Source organism: Helicoverpa armigera, chromosome 2 (genome assembly GCF_030705265.1).
Source record: "Helicoverpa armigera isolate CAAS_96S chromosome 2, ASM3070526v1, whole genome shotgun sequence".
Classification (NCBI taxonomy): Eukaryota; Metazoa; Arthropoda; class Insecta; order Lepidoptera; family Noctuidae; genus Helicoverpa; species Helicoverpa armigera.
Genome location: NC_087121.1, coordinates 4,488,078 through 4,502,625, shown reverse-complemented (window position 1 = coordinate 4,502,625; position 14,548 = coordinate 4,488,078). Strand labels below are relative to the sequence as shown.

General features: G+C 35.8%; 2 protein-coding genes across 8 annotated transcripts in view; both read left to right on the top strand.

The window, feature by feature from the left end:
* LOC110376519 (serine hydroxymethyltransferase) overlaps window positions 1-6,885 on the top strand; it is a 136,137-nt gene extending 129,252 nt beyond the window's left edge. For all 7 annotated transcript variants that reach the window (XM_064038062.1, XM_021335018.3, XM_064038073.1 and 4 more), the window contains exons 4-8: window positions 139-299; window positions 5,052-5,247; window positions 5,476-5,747; window positions 5,987-6,206; window positions 6,494-6,885. In XM_064038062.1, coding sequence (XP_063894132.1) covers window positions 139-299; window positions 5,052-5,247; window positions 5,476-5,747; window positions 5,987-6,206; window positions 6,494-6,732 — 1,088 coding nt within the window. In that variant the 3' untranslated portion in view covers window positions 6,733-6,885. The remainder of the gene's footprint in view (window positions 1-138; window positions 300-5,051; window positions 5,248-5,475; window positions 5,748-5,986; window positions 6,207-6,493) is intronic.
* A 562-nt stretch (window positions 6,886-7,447) lies between these two features.
* Window positions 7,448-14,496, top strand: LOC110375589 (ras-related protein Rab-40C). Its single transcript, XM_021333751.3, has 5 exons — window positions 7,448-7,969; window positions 8,481-8,618; window positions 11,372-11,565; window positions 11,796-12,018; window positions 12,294-14,496. Exons 1-5 carry the CDS (start codon window positions 7,861-7,863, stop codon window positions 12,503-12,505), a joined length of 876 nt encoding a protein of 291 aa, XP_021189426.2. The 5' UTR covers window positions 7,448-7,860; the 3' UTR covers window positions 12,506-14,496.
* Window positions 14,497-14,548: the final 52 nt, after the last annotated feature.

Below are 14,548 nucleotides of genomic sequence, written 5' to 3'. Positions count from 1 at the left end.
AAGTTTTATACTGAAGTTGGTGTATATTTTTTTTTATTTTATCCACTGAGTAACATATTTCAGAAAGTTGGAAGTTTTGCTCGTTCATATTTTTTAAATATATGTATTGTTATTATAATATTATATTCTTTTTTATAGGTTCTCCGGCCAACTTCGCAGTGTACACGGGTGTTGTAGAGCCCCATGGCAGAATCATGGGATTAGACCTGCCTGATGGCGGACATCTCACTCACGGTTTCTTCACTGCCACCAAGAAAATATCTGCCACATCAATTTTCTTTGAAAGCATGCCGTATAAGGTAAGCACATTTATAAGATACTAGCTGGTGCCCGCGACTTCGTCTGCGCAGGTTTAGTATTTCGAACAATATGTTTACAAATTGTAGCCTATGTGTTATTCTGATGTATAAGCTATATTATTGTAAAGTTTCATTAAAATCCGTTCAGTAGTTTTTGCGTGAAAGAGTAACAAACATCCATACATCCATACATACAAACTTTCGCGTTTATAATATTGTTTGTCAATTTGATAGGCAATGTGTCACAAAAAATAAGTGGAATGAGTCCAAACACAGGCACGTAGGGGCCCGAAGAACCTCCTCATAACTTTATTTTTAAGACATCTAAAATATAAACCATTAACACAATAACATTATAAAATAGGCTAATGTCACACTCAATTTGAACACGACCAATTTGGCGCGCGACTTTGTATTGTTAAATAGGTACCTTCCACGATTTGGATGGAAACAAAAGCGTTTGATTTACGAACTAACTGAAATACCACTCAACGGGAATTATAAAAATAATACCAGAAAATTATGATTCAAAAATAGTTTTTCAAGAAAATGGTGCGACTAGCAAAATATTCCATTTCGTAGCATATTTTCAACAAAACCCGCAATATTTTGAAAAATACTTAGGTACCTAATAATATAATTGTTTGAATTATCATAATTTAGGTACTTACTATGGTTTCATGGGCAGTACGTGCCTGGATTTGACTCAACTGACTCATCAAGGAAAACGGTCATGGATCGTTTAATCGATAAATATGCATTTAATAAACACTGTTTTAGTACTGACACCAAAGATTAGTACACAAATGACTAAAAATCATATTTGACTTCACCACATTAATATTCTGCATGTTAAAGTATTGTTTTCTTTTTTAATGTAACAAGTGTGTGTTTTCCGCTATCTCTTAGCTGAATGAGTAATTTACGATAACTCAAGGAAGTGCAATGTTGCACATCTGTCAATAATTGACAACTTGCAGTTAGCCTACTTCATTCCTAATATGCTCAGATAATACCCAAGTAGGTACTGTTTTCCATTTTCCACCAATTTAAAAAACAAATTCTTAATTGTTACCTCAGAGTCTCGTAAATTGTAAAAGAGTTACTTGCATCCCCTTACACATTGTAGGCTTATTATTTTTCAAGGAAAATATGGAAAATCAGATTTTTGATAACCACGTTAAAATACGTCAATTTAAAATTAGGCGAGACAGGACTTATCTATATTCAAATTGCGGAAGAGAGATGACGTGAACAACTCACGCACACTGACCTAACTATTTACGATTTAGTTAGACTCATTTCAATTACTCGATTGCCAATCAATCTTCTATTCTACATAAGGGTGCTTCTACACCCACAGCAAATATCCACCCGCGTGCTCTTGTCACTTATAACTTGCGCATGTCATTTCAACTTGTTACAACTACATGCACCGTGAATAGACGCACCCTTAGTTCTACAAGTTATTTTTTTTCGTTGAGGCTCAGAATGTCAACTTCCCAAAATGTCCCCTGGTACCAAAATGTCAACTTCCCATAATGTCCCTTTCCCATAAAGTCCATTTCCCAAAATGTCCCTTTCCCAAAATGCCCATTTCCCATAATGTCCCTTTCCCAAAATGTCCTCCATTCTTAGAATTAGGCGTTATAACTCAACTAAGATATAAAATACAAATAATCGTTACGTTCAAGTACACAGTAATTCAATAGGATTTCAATAGTCAGATACAGACTGACACAATTAAGCGTTAAATTATTATCAAATTTAGAAAGAATATCAATTAAATAAAGTAAGTCTCAAAAGATTATCCGTCGTGCTCTTTCCACCGCCGGCGTACCAGCCGTGTTAGAGCCTAATGGACTGGTACGTGACGATGGAAAGAGGCCTGATGGTATGACGTTGTTGCCATGGAAGTTGGGTAGGCCCTTGGTGTGGGATGCAACGTGCGTCGACACCCTGGCGCCATCGCATCTTCCCTACACGGCAGGTCATGCTGGTGCGGCTGCGGCTTCTGCAGAGACCACCAAGCGACGCAAGTATAGTAACCTTATTGGGAACTATACTTTTGAGCCGTTTGGGGTCGAAACGCTCGGACCGTGGGGCCCGAGTTCGCGGTTACTTTACAAGGACATCGCGAAAAGGCTTGTCGACGCTTCGCGTGACCAGAGGGCTGGCTTATTCTTTGGACAAAGAATTAGCATTGCCATTCAACGTCGCCTCTTTCCATCGTCACGTACCAGTCCATTAGGCTCTAACACGGCTGGTACGCCGGCGGTGGAAAGAGCACGACGGATAATCTTTTGAGACTTACTTTATTTAATTGATATTCTTTCTAAATTTGATAATAATTTAACGCTTAATTGTGTCAGTCTGTATCTGACTATTGAAATCCTATTGAATTACAGTGTACTTGAACGTAACGATTATTTGTATTTTATTTCTTAGTTGGGTTATAACGCCTAATCAGTGGCGTAGCGTGGGTATCTGCCGCCCGGGGCAGTTGTCGATTTTGCCGCCCCTTCCCGTGTATTTTTTTTAACAAGTGTTACTGGCCGTTTGTCATTTTTAACCGACTTCAAAAAAAGGTTTTTTTTTGTATCGACGTTAAAAATCATCAAATGACCCATCCCGCTGTTAGCAGCGGTGAGGGAGTGTCAGACTCTTACTGATTAAAAACCGTCGTGTTTTGTCGAAGGCCTTTTATGTTTTATGGTAACTCTTTCGAACAACCCGCAGCCCCGGCAGAAGGGGGAGGTTCTCAAGTAGACTTTTCTTTTATATCTATGTTACTTGATTTCTGGAAGGTTTTAAATTTCCAGATGCGGGAATTTTTTATCGGACTTAAACCAAAAATTACGTAAAATTTAAGCCAAACGTACTTAACTTTTCGTTTGTTGACAGATGCAAAAATCAGGGCATATCGTTTTTGAATACGCGAGCGAAGCGAGCGGGAATTTTTTTTCGGACTTAAAACAAAAGATACTTAAAATTTAGCCCAAACATACTTAACGTTTTGTTTGTTGATAAATGCAAAAATAAGGGCCATAATACAGTTTCTGAATACGCGAGCGAAGCGAGCGCGAAATTTTTATGGGACTTAAACCAAATATTACGTAAAATTTAGCCCAAACGTACTTAACTTTTTGTTCGTACTTAACTTTTTGTTTGTTGACAGATGCAAAAATAAGGGCATATCGTTTTTGAATACGCGAGCGAAGCGAGCGCTAAATTTTTATCGGACTTAAAACAAAAATTACGTAAAATTTTGCCCAAACGTACTTAACTTTTTGTTCGTACTTTTAACTTTTTGTTTGTTGACAGATGCAAAAATTAGGGCATATCGTTTTTGAATACGCGAGCGAAGGGAGCGGGAAATTTTTATCGGACTTAAAACAAAAGATACTTAAAATTTAGCCCAAACATACTTAACGTTTTGTTTGTTGACAAATGCAAAAATAAGGGCCATAATACAGTTTCCAAATGCGCGAGCGAAGCGAGCGCGAAATTTTTATGGGACTTAAACCAAATATTACGTAAAATTTAGCCCAAACGTACTTAACTTTTTGTTTGATGACAAATGCAAAATCAAGCGCATACAGTTTCTAAATACGCGAGCGAAGCGAGCGCGAACATTTTATTATTTGTAATTTAAGACTCAAAACCAAAATTACGTAAAATGTAGTGTCACGTGTGTTTTAAGTACCAAATTTTAACAATAATTAATTTTAAGTTTCAAAATTTTAACTTGTTTAATGTTTTGTTATTGTTAGACAGTTTCATGTAGCGGCGCAGATACTAGTTGCGAACAATTTTTTTAATTGCCGCCCCTAAAAGCTGCCGCCCGGGGAATGTGCCCCCCCTGCCCCCCCCCACGCTACGCCACTGCGCCTAATTCTAAGAATGGAGGACATTTTGGGAAAGGGACATTATGGGAAATGGGCATTTTGGGAAAGGGACATTTTGGGAAATGGACTTTATGGGAAAGGGACATTATGGGAAGTTGACATTTTGGTACCAGGGGACATTTTGGGAAGTTGACATTCTGAGCCTCAACGTTTTTTTTGATAGCAACAGCTATCGAAGTCTTGAAGACTTCAAGACTTCAAGTTGAAGTAGCTGTAATTTACCTACCATAATCAGTAACTACTGCTCAATTACCCAACTAGGTACTTACTTACCAACCGATATCAAGACTCTCATTAACTACACAATAATACTTTCAATTTCTACTTAAAATGAAGTCACGCTAAGTAATGAACTGTTGTTGTTATTGAACTATTTGCACTGATAAGTAATTGTAATAAGCAACAGTTGTCGGTCACACCCGCTTGACGTAATCTGTATATACAATTTCTTTTGATCATGACGGAGATACTTTGACCCCTGATCTTGGGCCCCAGTTCAATTGTTGTTTGCGTTCTGTTGATAAAAATAACGTAATGATGTGACCCTGGGCAGCGAGAAAACAGATACGTACCTACAATTGAGATCAAGGCGAATAAATAAGTGATACTTTTAAAGTTACTTTGCAGCCAGCAACTATTTAAAATTAAAAATCGAACTTCTTTTATTTTTATAGAATATATTTTCTATAGTAGCGAGTTACAGATAGTCTGACACACTTTCGCAGTCATAATTATGGACGCAGCCATGAACCAACTACGCTATCTTAGAATAATTTACTATGAATAAATTGTAATCACGCGACAATATTGTATTAAAATTCCTATATTTTATATTCTTTTCAAGGTGGATCCTAAGACTGGTTTAATAGACTATGACAAGCTGGCTGAAAGTGCGAGGCTGTTCAAACCTCGTTTGATTATCGCTGGTATTAGCTGCTACTCCCGATGCTTGGACTACAAGCGGTTCCGTCAGATCGCTGACGAAAATGGAGCGTTGTTGATGGCCGATATGGCGCATATTTCTGGCCTGGTTGCCGCAGGTTTGTTAACTTACCTTAAAAGATCAACAGTCCACAAAGTTTAATTTAAGAGAAGTAATTTCATAGATAGCAGTAAGAAGAACACATATTAATTTTAGAATAATTTCTTGCTTTAATTTTTTTACCACCAGACAATTATGGCAACAAAAATGTACCACCTTCTAGTGTCAGACTAGATAAACTATGCCCCTGGGATTTCTCTACTAAAACATGAATCATTATTTTCAGGCGTCATCCCTAGCCCATTCGAATACTGTGATATTGTAACGACCACCACCCACAAGACGCTGCGTGGTCCCCGCGCCGGTGTCATCTTCTACCGCAAGGGAGTTCGCTCCGTGAAGGCCAACGGTACGAAGGTCATGTATGATCTGGAGAACAAGATCAACCAATCCGTCTTCCCTGGACTGCAAGGCGGCCCACATAACCATGCCATCGCTGCCATCGCCACCGCTATGAAACAAGCCACCACCCCTGAATTTGTTGAATACCAGACCCAAGTAAGTGACTCGTGTAAACTCAATGCATCAACTAAAATCCTCCTTATCATTTTTCAATGTGGTAATTCCGCGACTGGGTCGGCAGTCCAACTGTTTTGTAGGTCGCCACTGTTGTAAAAATAAAATGCGCATTTATTACAATTTGACATGCACTATTAATCTAACTGATTCTCCTCGCTCTTAAGTACATACTTCATGATTTAATAATAGATTATTAAAAATAATTGTCTTATTTTCAGGTGGTGAAAAACGCCCAGCGCCTCTGCAAAGGTCTGATGTCCCGTGGCTACGAGGTCGCGACCGGTGGCACAGAGGTGCACTTGATCCTCGTCGACATGCGCAGTGCTGGCCTCACCGGCGCCCCCGCCGAACGTATCCTAGAACTGTGCAGCATCGCCTGCAACAAGAACACGGTTCCCGGAGACAAGAGCGCACTTCATCCAAGTGGCATTAGGCTTGGTAAGATCTCTCTACTTTTATATTAAAAAAAAAAACTAGTTTAAGTGAAGGTAATGAATAAAGATGCTATTAACGCCCGGTCAAGTAACCTGTTGATTTATGAAAGTTGGCTGCAGAAACATGAAAACCGGCTGATAAGAGTTGACAACGTTAAAAGAGGATAACAGCTTAACATTTAAAGTGTCAAGAGTGTCTTGACAAAACAATTGATACGTATTAAATTTGAGTATGTACTTAACTAATTTTGATAAGTTATACTATATTTTTTTTTTATTTGTTGTTCACAGGAACCCCAGCGTTGACGACAAGAGGCATGAAGGAAGCCGACATTGACAGAGTTGTGGACTACATCGACAAAGCTCTGAAACTTGCCCAAGAGATTACGAAGGTATCTGGCCCCAAAGTAGCCGACTTCAACAAGACTATCGAAGAAAACGCAGAGTTCAAAACTAAAATCAATAAACTCAAGGAAGAAATTGAAAACTACAGCAGGACGTTCCCACTTCCCGGCTTCGAAACATATTAATTTATTAACTATGTATTGTATTGCACTTTCGCATTTAATATAGCTTTTTATAGGACTTATAAAAGTCTTATGTTTAAGTGCCTTGTGAGCCTAGCATAAGTTAATTTTAAGAATCTCCTACTATCTTTAATAAATGTTGACATTATTACTGTATTAGTTTTATTTTTATTATGCAATCCAAACCACCAAAGGCACAGAAAGAAAACAATAGCTGGCCAGAACCAAATAATTCAGTTCCATATTGCAAAGTTCACTTTCTGGTTCAACTAAAAATGTAATCGCAAAATTAAAATTCCCTTCAAGTTCTCGTCAAATAACTTGGCACCTTGAATCCAAAAATCCATTTGTGCCTCAAGCAGTACTGGGGATAATTTGCTTTCCAGAGGACTGACAAAACCATTCAAATCGGTTCAGTATTTCGGAGCCTATTTGATTCCTCATATTATAGAATAGATGTCAAGTATTTTGTACACCTACGCAAGTGTTCCACTCGATAAGAAAGAATTCGGTTTCTATGAAATCCCTAATGCATCCTTAGATTGAGAGTGCTTTCAAACCAAACCCGCTAGTGTGTAAGTGCTCTTAGATTTAAAGGCAACTTGAATTAAGTCAATATGTCGAGAATGTCAAGCTAATACTTAAAATACTAGATTTCAAACTATAAAAAAACTTGAAATGATTGTCTATGTCAATCATTCATTCATTGACCGATTGAATTCGTTCATTAGTCGTCATTCATTCATATTTTGTGAAAATTGGGTTGTTTTTGTGTCGATACGATATCGCAATTTATAGTAATTGAGATCCCAATTAAAAGGTGCAAATAATATATTACGACCATTTAGAGTGAGCATATAACGGAATAATTGAGTAAATTCATTTGAAAGCCTGGATAAGCGGCGACCTTGTCCACAAGAACGTATGTTATTTTGGTTGGCAGATTGAAGAAAAAGTGGATTATTTCTTGTTTTGATAAACAGATTATTGCTTGTTGCGTGAATGGCCCGTAGTATTTTATGAAAGTTTGTCTAGATGGATCATCGGAAGGGCTAGTTCGAGCAGTATTATGTATAAACTTGCGTGTGGTAAATACCACCTGGAGTTCAGGCGAGCTACTCCGACCTCACCATGACTATGTATCCATCGTCTGCAATGGTAGCAACACCACAACAAGGGACTAGTCAAGTCACGCAAAATGGAAGTACTACGTTACCTCGATCACATCATCAAAGAACAGGTAAATAGTAGACATTATTGTAACAGATGAAGTTACCTGACACTTCCTCCTATTTATCAATATCTACATGTCCAAATTATATTAAAATCGAAACTGTGACCTAAATATTTAAGAAAATCCAACATCTTAAAGTACTTCAACCAACATAGCAGTTTTCAGTGACAGCCCATTTCTGTATGTTAAAACTGACTTCTTACACCCAATTTTCAATCCATATAGGCTGATAATCCATAGGTACTCCTTAATAAATAAATTTAATTCTATAAATGAGTTTGATTACATTTCTGACCTCACTATGGGAATTCAAGTTAAGACCAAAACACAGTTGGTAAACAAAGCTTACTTTCTAATCCATTTAACTAATTTGCCTTTTATCTCAACAAACAAATTAGTAAAGTAGCTCCTACATAATGCATTATCATAACAAATCAATCTTCCATTTATTGTTAAGAAGAATTCTTGTAAATAAAATAGACTGTTTTTATTTATAAATCAATAATGTTTTTTTCAGGACGGCCCCCAGCAGCACCTAAGTCATATGACTACTTATTAAAAGTACTGCTGGTTGGAGACTCTGATGTAGGGAAACAAGAAATCCTTCAAGACTTAGAGGATGGATCAGCTGACTCACCTTTCTGCAGTGGCAGTGGTAAGCTAATTTACCTATTCTACTTTTTTTTTCATTTTCTTAGCTCAAAATGTCCCAATGCTAGTCAAAGGCCATTTAATCTCTACATATTTCGATCCTTTGATTGTTCCCACCAATTGGGGTTGTAGGAGTCCAGGTCATCCCATCTATTGGTATCCGTCATACCTAATGATCTATTAATATTTATTCACTATTGTTTTGATGCTTATGTAGTCACATGGCCCTATTGAGTAACATTATTATGGCTCTGTGCCATAACCAAGCGCTTAAACAAGAAGTTTAGGCCTGCCTATGTACCATAATATTTATTATCTCTATAGGTTCATGGTTTTATAAATGGAGACCATTAGCAGATATTGAAATTAATTTTGAGTTGAACAGCATTATTCTAAAAATGTATGTAAAAATGAGTATAATAAATGGTCATCAAATTAAGATAGTGGTCATCATCACTGATAGTTGTGGTATGATGAATAAATAATTACTATTGTCTATTGACCTCTCGTTAAATGGAAATATACAAAATTGAAAAAAAAATGGTTGATAATTCATAAATCATAGTTTTATAATGGTATATGTATTAAAATCTCACTCTATAATAATTTTACAAAAATACAGTAACTTATTATAATCATGACAGTAAAAAATCTGGAGATGCAAGGTGATGCAAGGATGCATACACATGAGTTTGTCAGAATCATAAAAACAATTATTATCATTTAAAATAATTACTTTACGAATTTGATTGCTACATTACAAGCTTATCTAATGAGTAACCTTTTGTTATTAATAAAGTGGCTTAGCAACATTATGTGTGATTTAAAAATACCAAGAATGATTCAATCATAAGAACTTTACTATCAGAAATCTCAGGAGTATGACCTTGCCTGATAACTTGTAATTGAAGACTCATAATATAATGAAAGTACTGAGTAATAATAATGTCACACTAATCATATATTGCCGTTGAAAAATGTAGGTTTTATTTACATATATTGATACTAATATAATAAGGAAGAAATTTTTGTTTGTACCATAAACGCTCCAAAACTACTGAGCCAATTTGAAAATATTTATCTCCGTTGGAAAGCTGCACTCTTGGGTAACAGGCTATGTTTTATCCGGGTTTGGGACGAACTTCTGCTATGAGATACGGGTGAATCAGCAGGAAAATAGCTAGTGTGCATATAATTTGAACTATGAACTTAAAAATAAAAGAGGTATTTAGTAATATGATGCATTGAAATGTAACAATAACAGCACAAGTATTGTTTGTTTATATTACAACATAAATTACTTTCCTTCCTTATTTGTTCAATAAATATAAATAAATACAAAACTATCCAGAATTGTTATGGAATTGAATTATTAATTACATATTTAAAATTGTGGTCATTGCGAAAACATACATTCAAAAGATGTCAAAAGTATAAATTGTCACAAACAGTGTTTTGTATGTAGTGTGGCTATTATGTTTTGTCAAACATAGTTTACGAGTTTAGGAATGTAAACAATTGTTTAATGAATCACCTGTTTGTCTTTCTTTGCTATTTATAACAATCCAATCAAGATGGCGGGTTATGAAATTATGCATTGTATACAGGATAATTGATTTTGTGTCCAGACAGATTTATCTCTAATCCTTCAATGAATTATGTATCATTTCCCAGCACCAATCAATTTCGAAAAGTCTCTACTCACGCTAATTCACATAAATATTTTAATGAAATTAATGTGCACAAGTTATTTTCATAAAATACTAGCTTCCGTCCGTAGTTTTTACCGCGTATCGAGGAAACTACTACCCGTAACCGGATGGGGATAAAACGTCCTATGTTATTTTTCCAGGTCTAAACTACATTCCCACCAATTTTCAGCCAAGTCAAACAACAAAACGTTAGCAACAGTTAAAAGCCAGTTGCAATTCACAATAAAGGACAATGGGCAGATTGGTATACCCCACCAATAGCAATGTCATATATATCATTGGATAGGCCTTTTTATGTAGAACAATATTTACTATGACAGCTTTGCTGAAATGTTTGTCCGTTCTGAGATATAGATCAAAAACTGTGCAAAAGTTAGAACTAAGTAATCTATTGATAACTCAAGTTTTTAAAGGAAAATCTAAGAACTACTAAGTGTAAGTCTTGTATGAAAGAAAATCAGATACAGTATTGATTAGCATCAGTTTTAAGATTGTTTGTTATCTATACCTCAGAACGGACAAACAATAGAACAAAGCTGTCAGAGTAAATGTTGTTCCAGTTAAAAAGACCTATCCAATGATATGTATGACTTTCCTATTGGTGCGGTTTCTCACTACGCCCAACATCCAGTTGGTACAATAAAAGGTTGAAATGCTACATAATAGTAACAATTATGGATCCTAACGGGCATAGTAGTACTTACAAGACTTAAAGTTATTAGTACTTAGATTTTCCTTTAAAAACTTGAGGTATCAATAGATTACTTAGTTCTAACTTTTGCACAGTTTTTGATCTATATCTCAGAACGGACAAACATTTCAGCAAAGCTGTCATAGTAAATATTGTTCTACATAAAAAGGCCTATCCAATGATATATTATGACATTCCTATTGGTGGGGTATACCAGGTCCCATATATTTGTGCCCATTGTCCTTTAAACACAATAATAAAATAAAACTACTATTTTTAAACGCCTTGATTTCGCGCTGAAAAGAAAGTGAAAGGAAGATTAGACAATTTCTTCATACTATTTTTATTTCACAGCGTACAAAACAACGACAATCTTGTTGGACGGCAAGAGAGTGAAGCTTCAGCTATGGGACACGTCGGGGCAGGGCCGGTTCTGCACCATCATACGGTCGTACTCCCGAGGTGCTCAGGGCATTCTGCTCGTTTATGACATCACCAACAAATGGTCTTTCGACAGTATTGACAGGTGGCTTGAGGAAGTCGAAAAGGTGTGTATTTCTTTGCTACTTCACGTTAAGTAATTAATACAAATTAACAGAATCTTGTAAAACCGAATGTACCTAAGTCTACAGAATACCTAAGATCGTATCACTGCAAAACTTGTTGTACGAAAGCTTTTCTTTTGTACAAGAAGCGGTTCTCAAGACCGCGAAAAACATTCATACTTTTTTTTTTAATTCTTTTACAAAAATGATGACGTCATTGTTCCGTATTCTAGCATGCACCCGGAGTACCGAAAGTGCTCGTGGGTAATCGTCTTCACCTCGCCTTTAAGCGGCAAGTTCAGGAGCGCGATGCGGAACTCTATGCCGCGAAAAACCACATGGCGTTCTTCGAAGTGAGCCCGCTATGCGACTTTAACATCAGAGAGAGTTTCTGTGAACTGTCGCGGATGGCCCTGCACCGGAATGGCATGGAGAGACTATGGAGAAGCAATAAAGGTAAATATTATGCCGTATTCGAAAATGTAGTATCTTACCTAAAAATCATGAGCTGATGCAAAGTTAACATGGGTCCCTAATTTTATCATCATAAACTCAATATGTACGATACTTAATTTTTATTGCGATAGGCGGAATCGAAGACTTACCTATTCTAGTTTACGAAGGACAGTTACAGCTATAGTTTTCTTTTCTGACCCATGTATTAGAACATTAACCAACTTAGAGAATGTATAAGTAAATAATATTAATTATCAAACAAATCTTGTCCACAGTACTAAGCCTCCAAGAGCTGTGTTGTCGTGCAATAGTAGCCCGTACATCAGTATACGGCCTAGAGCGGCTGCCGCTACCCACCACGTTGAAGTCCCACCTCAAGTCGTACGCGATATCCGCGGCGCCGTCCCGCCACCGAGCGCGAACACACAAGCATTCGCACCACACCCGCCTCAACTGCACCGGGAGAAACTCCTGTACCATCGCCTGAATTCATAAATGACTTATTAAATGTGGCTCAACTCTTATAATGCTGTAGAATAGAAGCTCGATTATTCGAATGTTTGGCGAATTGGTTTAAACTGCCACAGCCTGATTGTCAATTGTTCGGAAATGCGTCTCGGGTCATCGAGTTTTCCGAACGTTTTGTGAGAAATATTCATGCATGTAATATTCACATTTCGACTATCCAAACTAAGCTCGGTACGAATTAGTTCGCCTAATCGAGATTCTATTGTACTAATCATGAAATCTAATCAGATTTTAATATACCTGACGTTATATAACTTGACCCTAAAAATTAACATTACTGGCCCTAAATTCCTCTAAGTATTTCTCGATAAATATTTCAAAGTCAACGCGACTTATTCCTGCCAACGTTTACACAAGTTAAGTATTAAAACGCTAGGAACCTGCGCCACATTTATGATAATCTGTTTCTGACTGCCAATGGTAATCGTTAAGAATATTAGAGATATGACATAGAACATAGATGACCTAATCATTGTCGCGAAGTTCGACTACATTATAATTGAAACTTTGAAACTTCGAACAATATATTGTCCAAACACTGAATGATCCTAACACAAAATACAGGCTGTAACTGACAACGGATTTGTGACTAGTTTGTAGAGACTAGGCTAAGATATTGTTACTTAACAGAATATAATGTGAATATTGTGTTATTTAATTGTAATATGTGAATATTTTGACGCGGCATCTAGCCCTATGTTTGTCCATCGTGTAATACCTACATTAACTTTGTATCGACTAACATTATTAGTGCCTAGTGATATCATAGAACTATTGTTATACTGTGGTGATAATTAAATAAGGTTTAAATACAATGTGTGTGCCATCGACACTTTCGGCACTACATAATTTACGTAATATATCTTTGAATGTGTCAACACTAACCGTTTTGAGTGTAGTTTGATCACTTATTGAAAGGAAAGCGAATGTATCTATTTCAAGTAACATCGGTAAAGTTTCTTGTAGTATGTTACATAAGTACAGTTTTTTCTATTTCGGCGTATGTAATAATATCAGTCTTGGATAATATAACTTTCGAATTGTACAAGTATCTTATTGTCCATTATTTGTAAGGTATTATACTTCATAAGGTCTCATAACGTGTAAATATTTTGGCTATATTTGTATCGACTACGAGAGTTCACTGCATACCAAATGTTCATTCTAAATTATAAAATCGTAAAAATATTAGCTATTTTCAGATATACATATTATATTATTTACTGTAACTTATTGTTTAGGATGTTAGTCAATGTAACTGCGACATTTCATTTAAGATACCAATATTTTCAACATTAGATGGTTGTGTATGTTTAGCTTGTAATATACATAGTTTACTTTGCATTTAATATTTCTGTTTCCATCACGTCCCAACATGCTAACAACGAAAACAGTGTGTCTATGAATACTTGTTTGGTCCAGTCCGTCCTTAGAAAATAATTCAAACCTAATGGAAATTCAATGTCAGTTGAGTTCATATTATAATTATGTTGGTTTTGATTTATATTGTTGTGTTCTTTCACTTATTGTTATTTTTTTGCAAACACTCATTGTAATACAGTCTACCATTCTATCACAATGTATTTTTCGGAAACATACTTAAAACTACGGCAGAACATTATGATTTCTATTTATATTGATCTTTTTGGAAAAGTTATTTAAATTGTATATACAGCATCAATTACCTGATCTATCATTAAATACAAATACTTTTTAAACGAATAAAATGAAGTGACGTGATTATACTTTTGTACATAAATATATACATATTTTGTTTCTATAACGAGTTAATTATGATTTGTCTACTTGTGATAGCTATAGTGGATAATATAACAATCCAAATAAACTAATACCGACTAAAAGTTTGGTTTAGGTTGATTACAGTCATAATTTTATTATTGCTATTATTCATTACGTAAGTCTTGAAATAAAACTAATTTATAATAAAAACATTGCTTTTACTTTGTACCATAAACCTATTTCCCATGTTAGTACCGACAAC

Bases quoted from the DNA above. Each gene is read 5' to 3' on its own strand.
- LOC110375589 (XM_021333751.3), top strand. From the start codon at position 7,861: ATGACTATGTATCCATCGTCTGCAATGGTAGCAACACCACAACAAGGG. The intron at 8,619-11,371 runs GTAAGCTAATTT...TTTATTTCACAG, and splicing joins ACCTTTCTGCAGTGGCAGTG to CGTACAAAACAACGACAATC. The intron at 11,566-11,795 runs GTGTGTATTTCT...TCCGTATTCTAG, and splicing joins GGCTTGAGGAAGTCGAAAAG to CATGCACCCGGAGTACCGAA.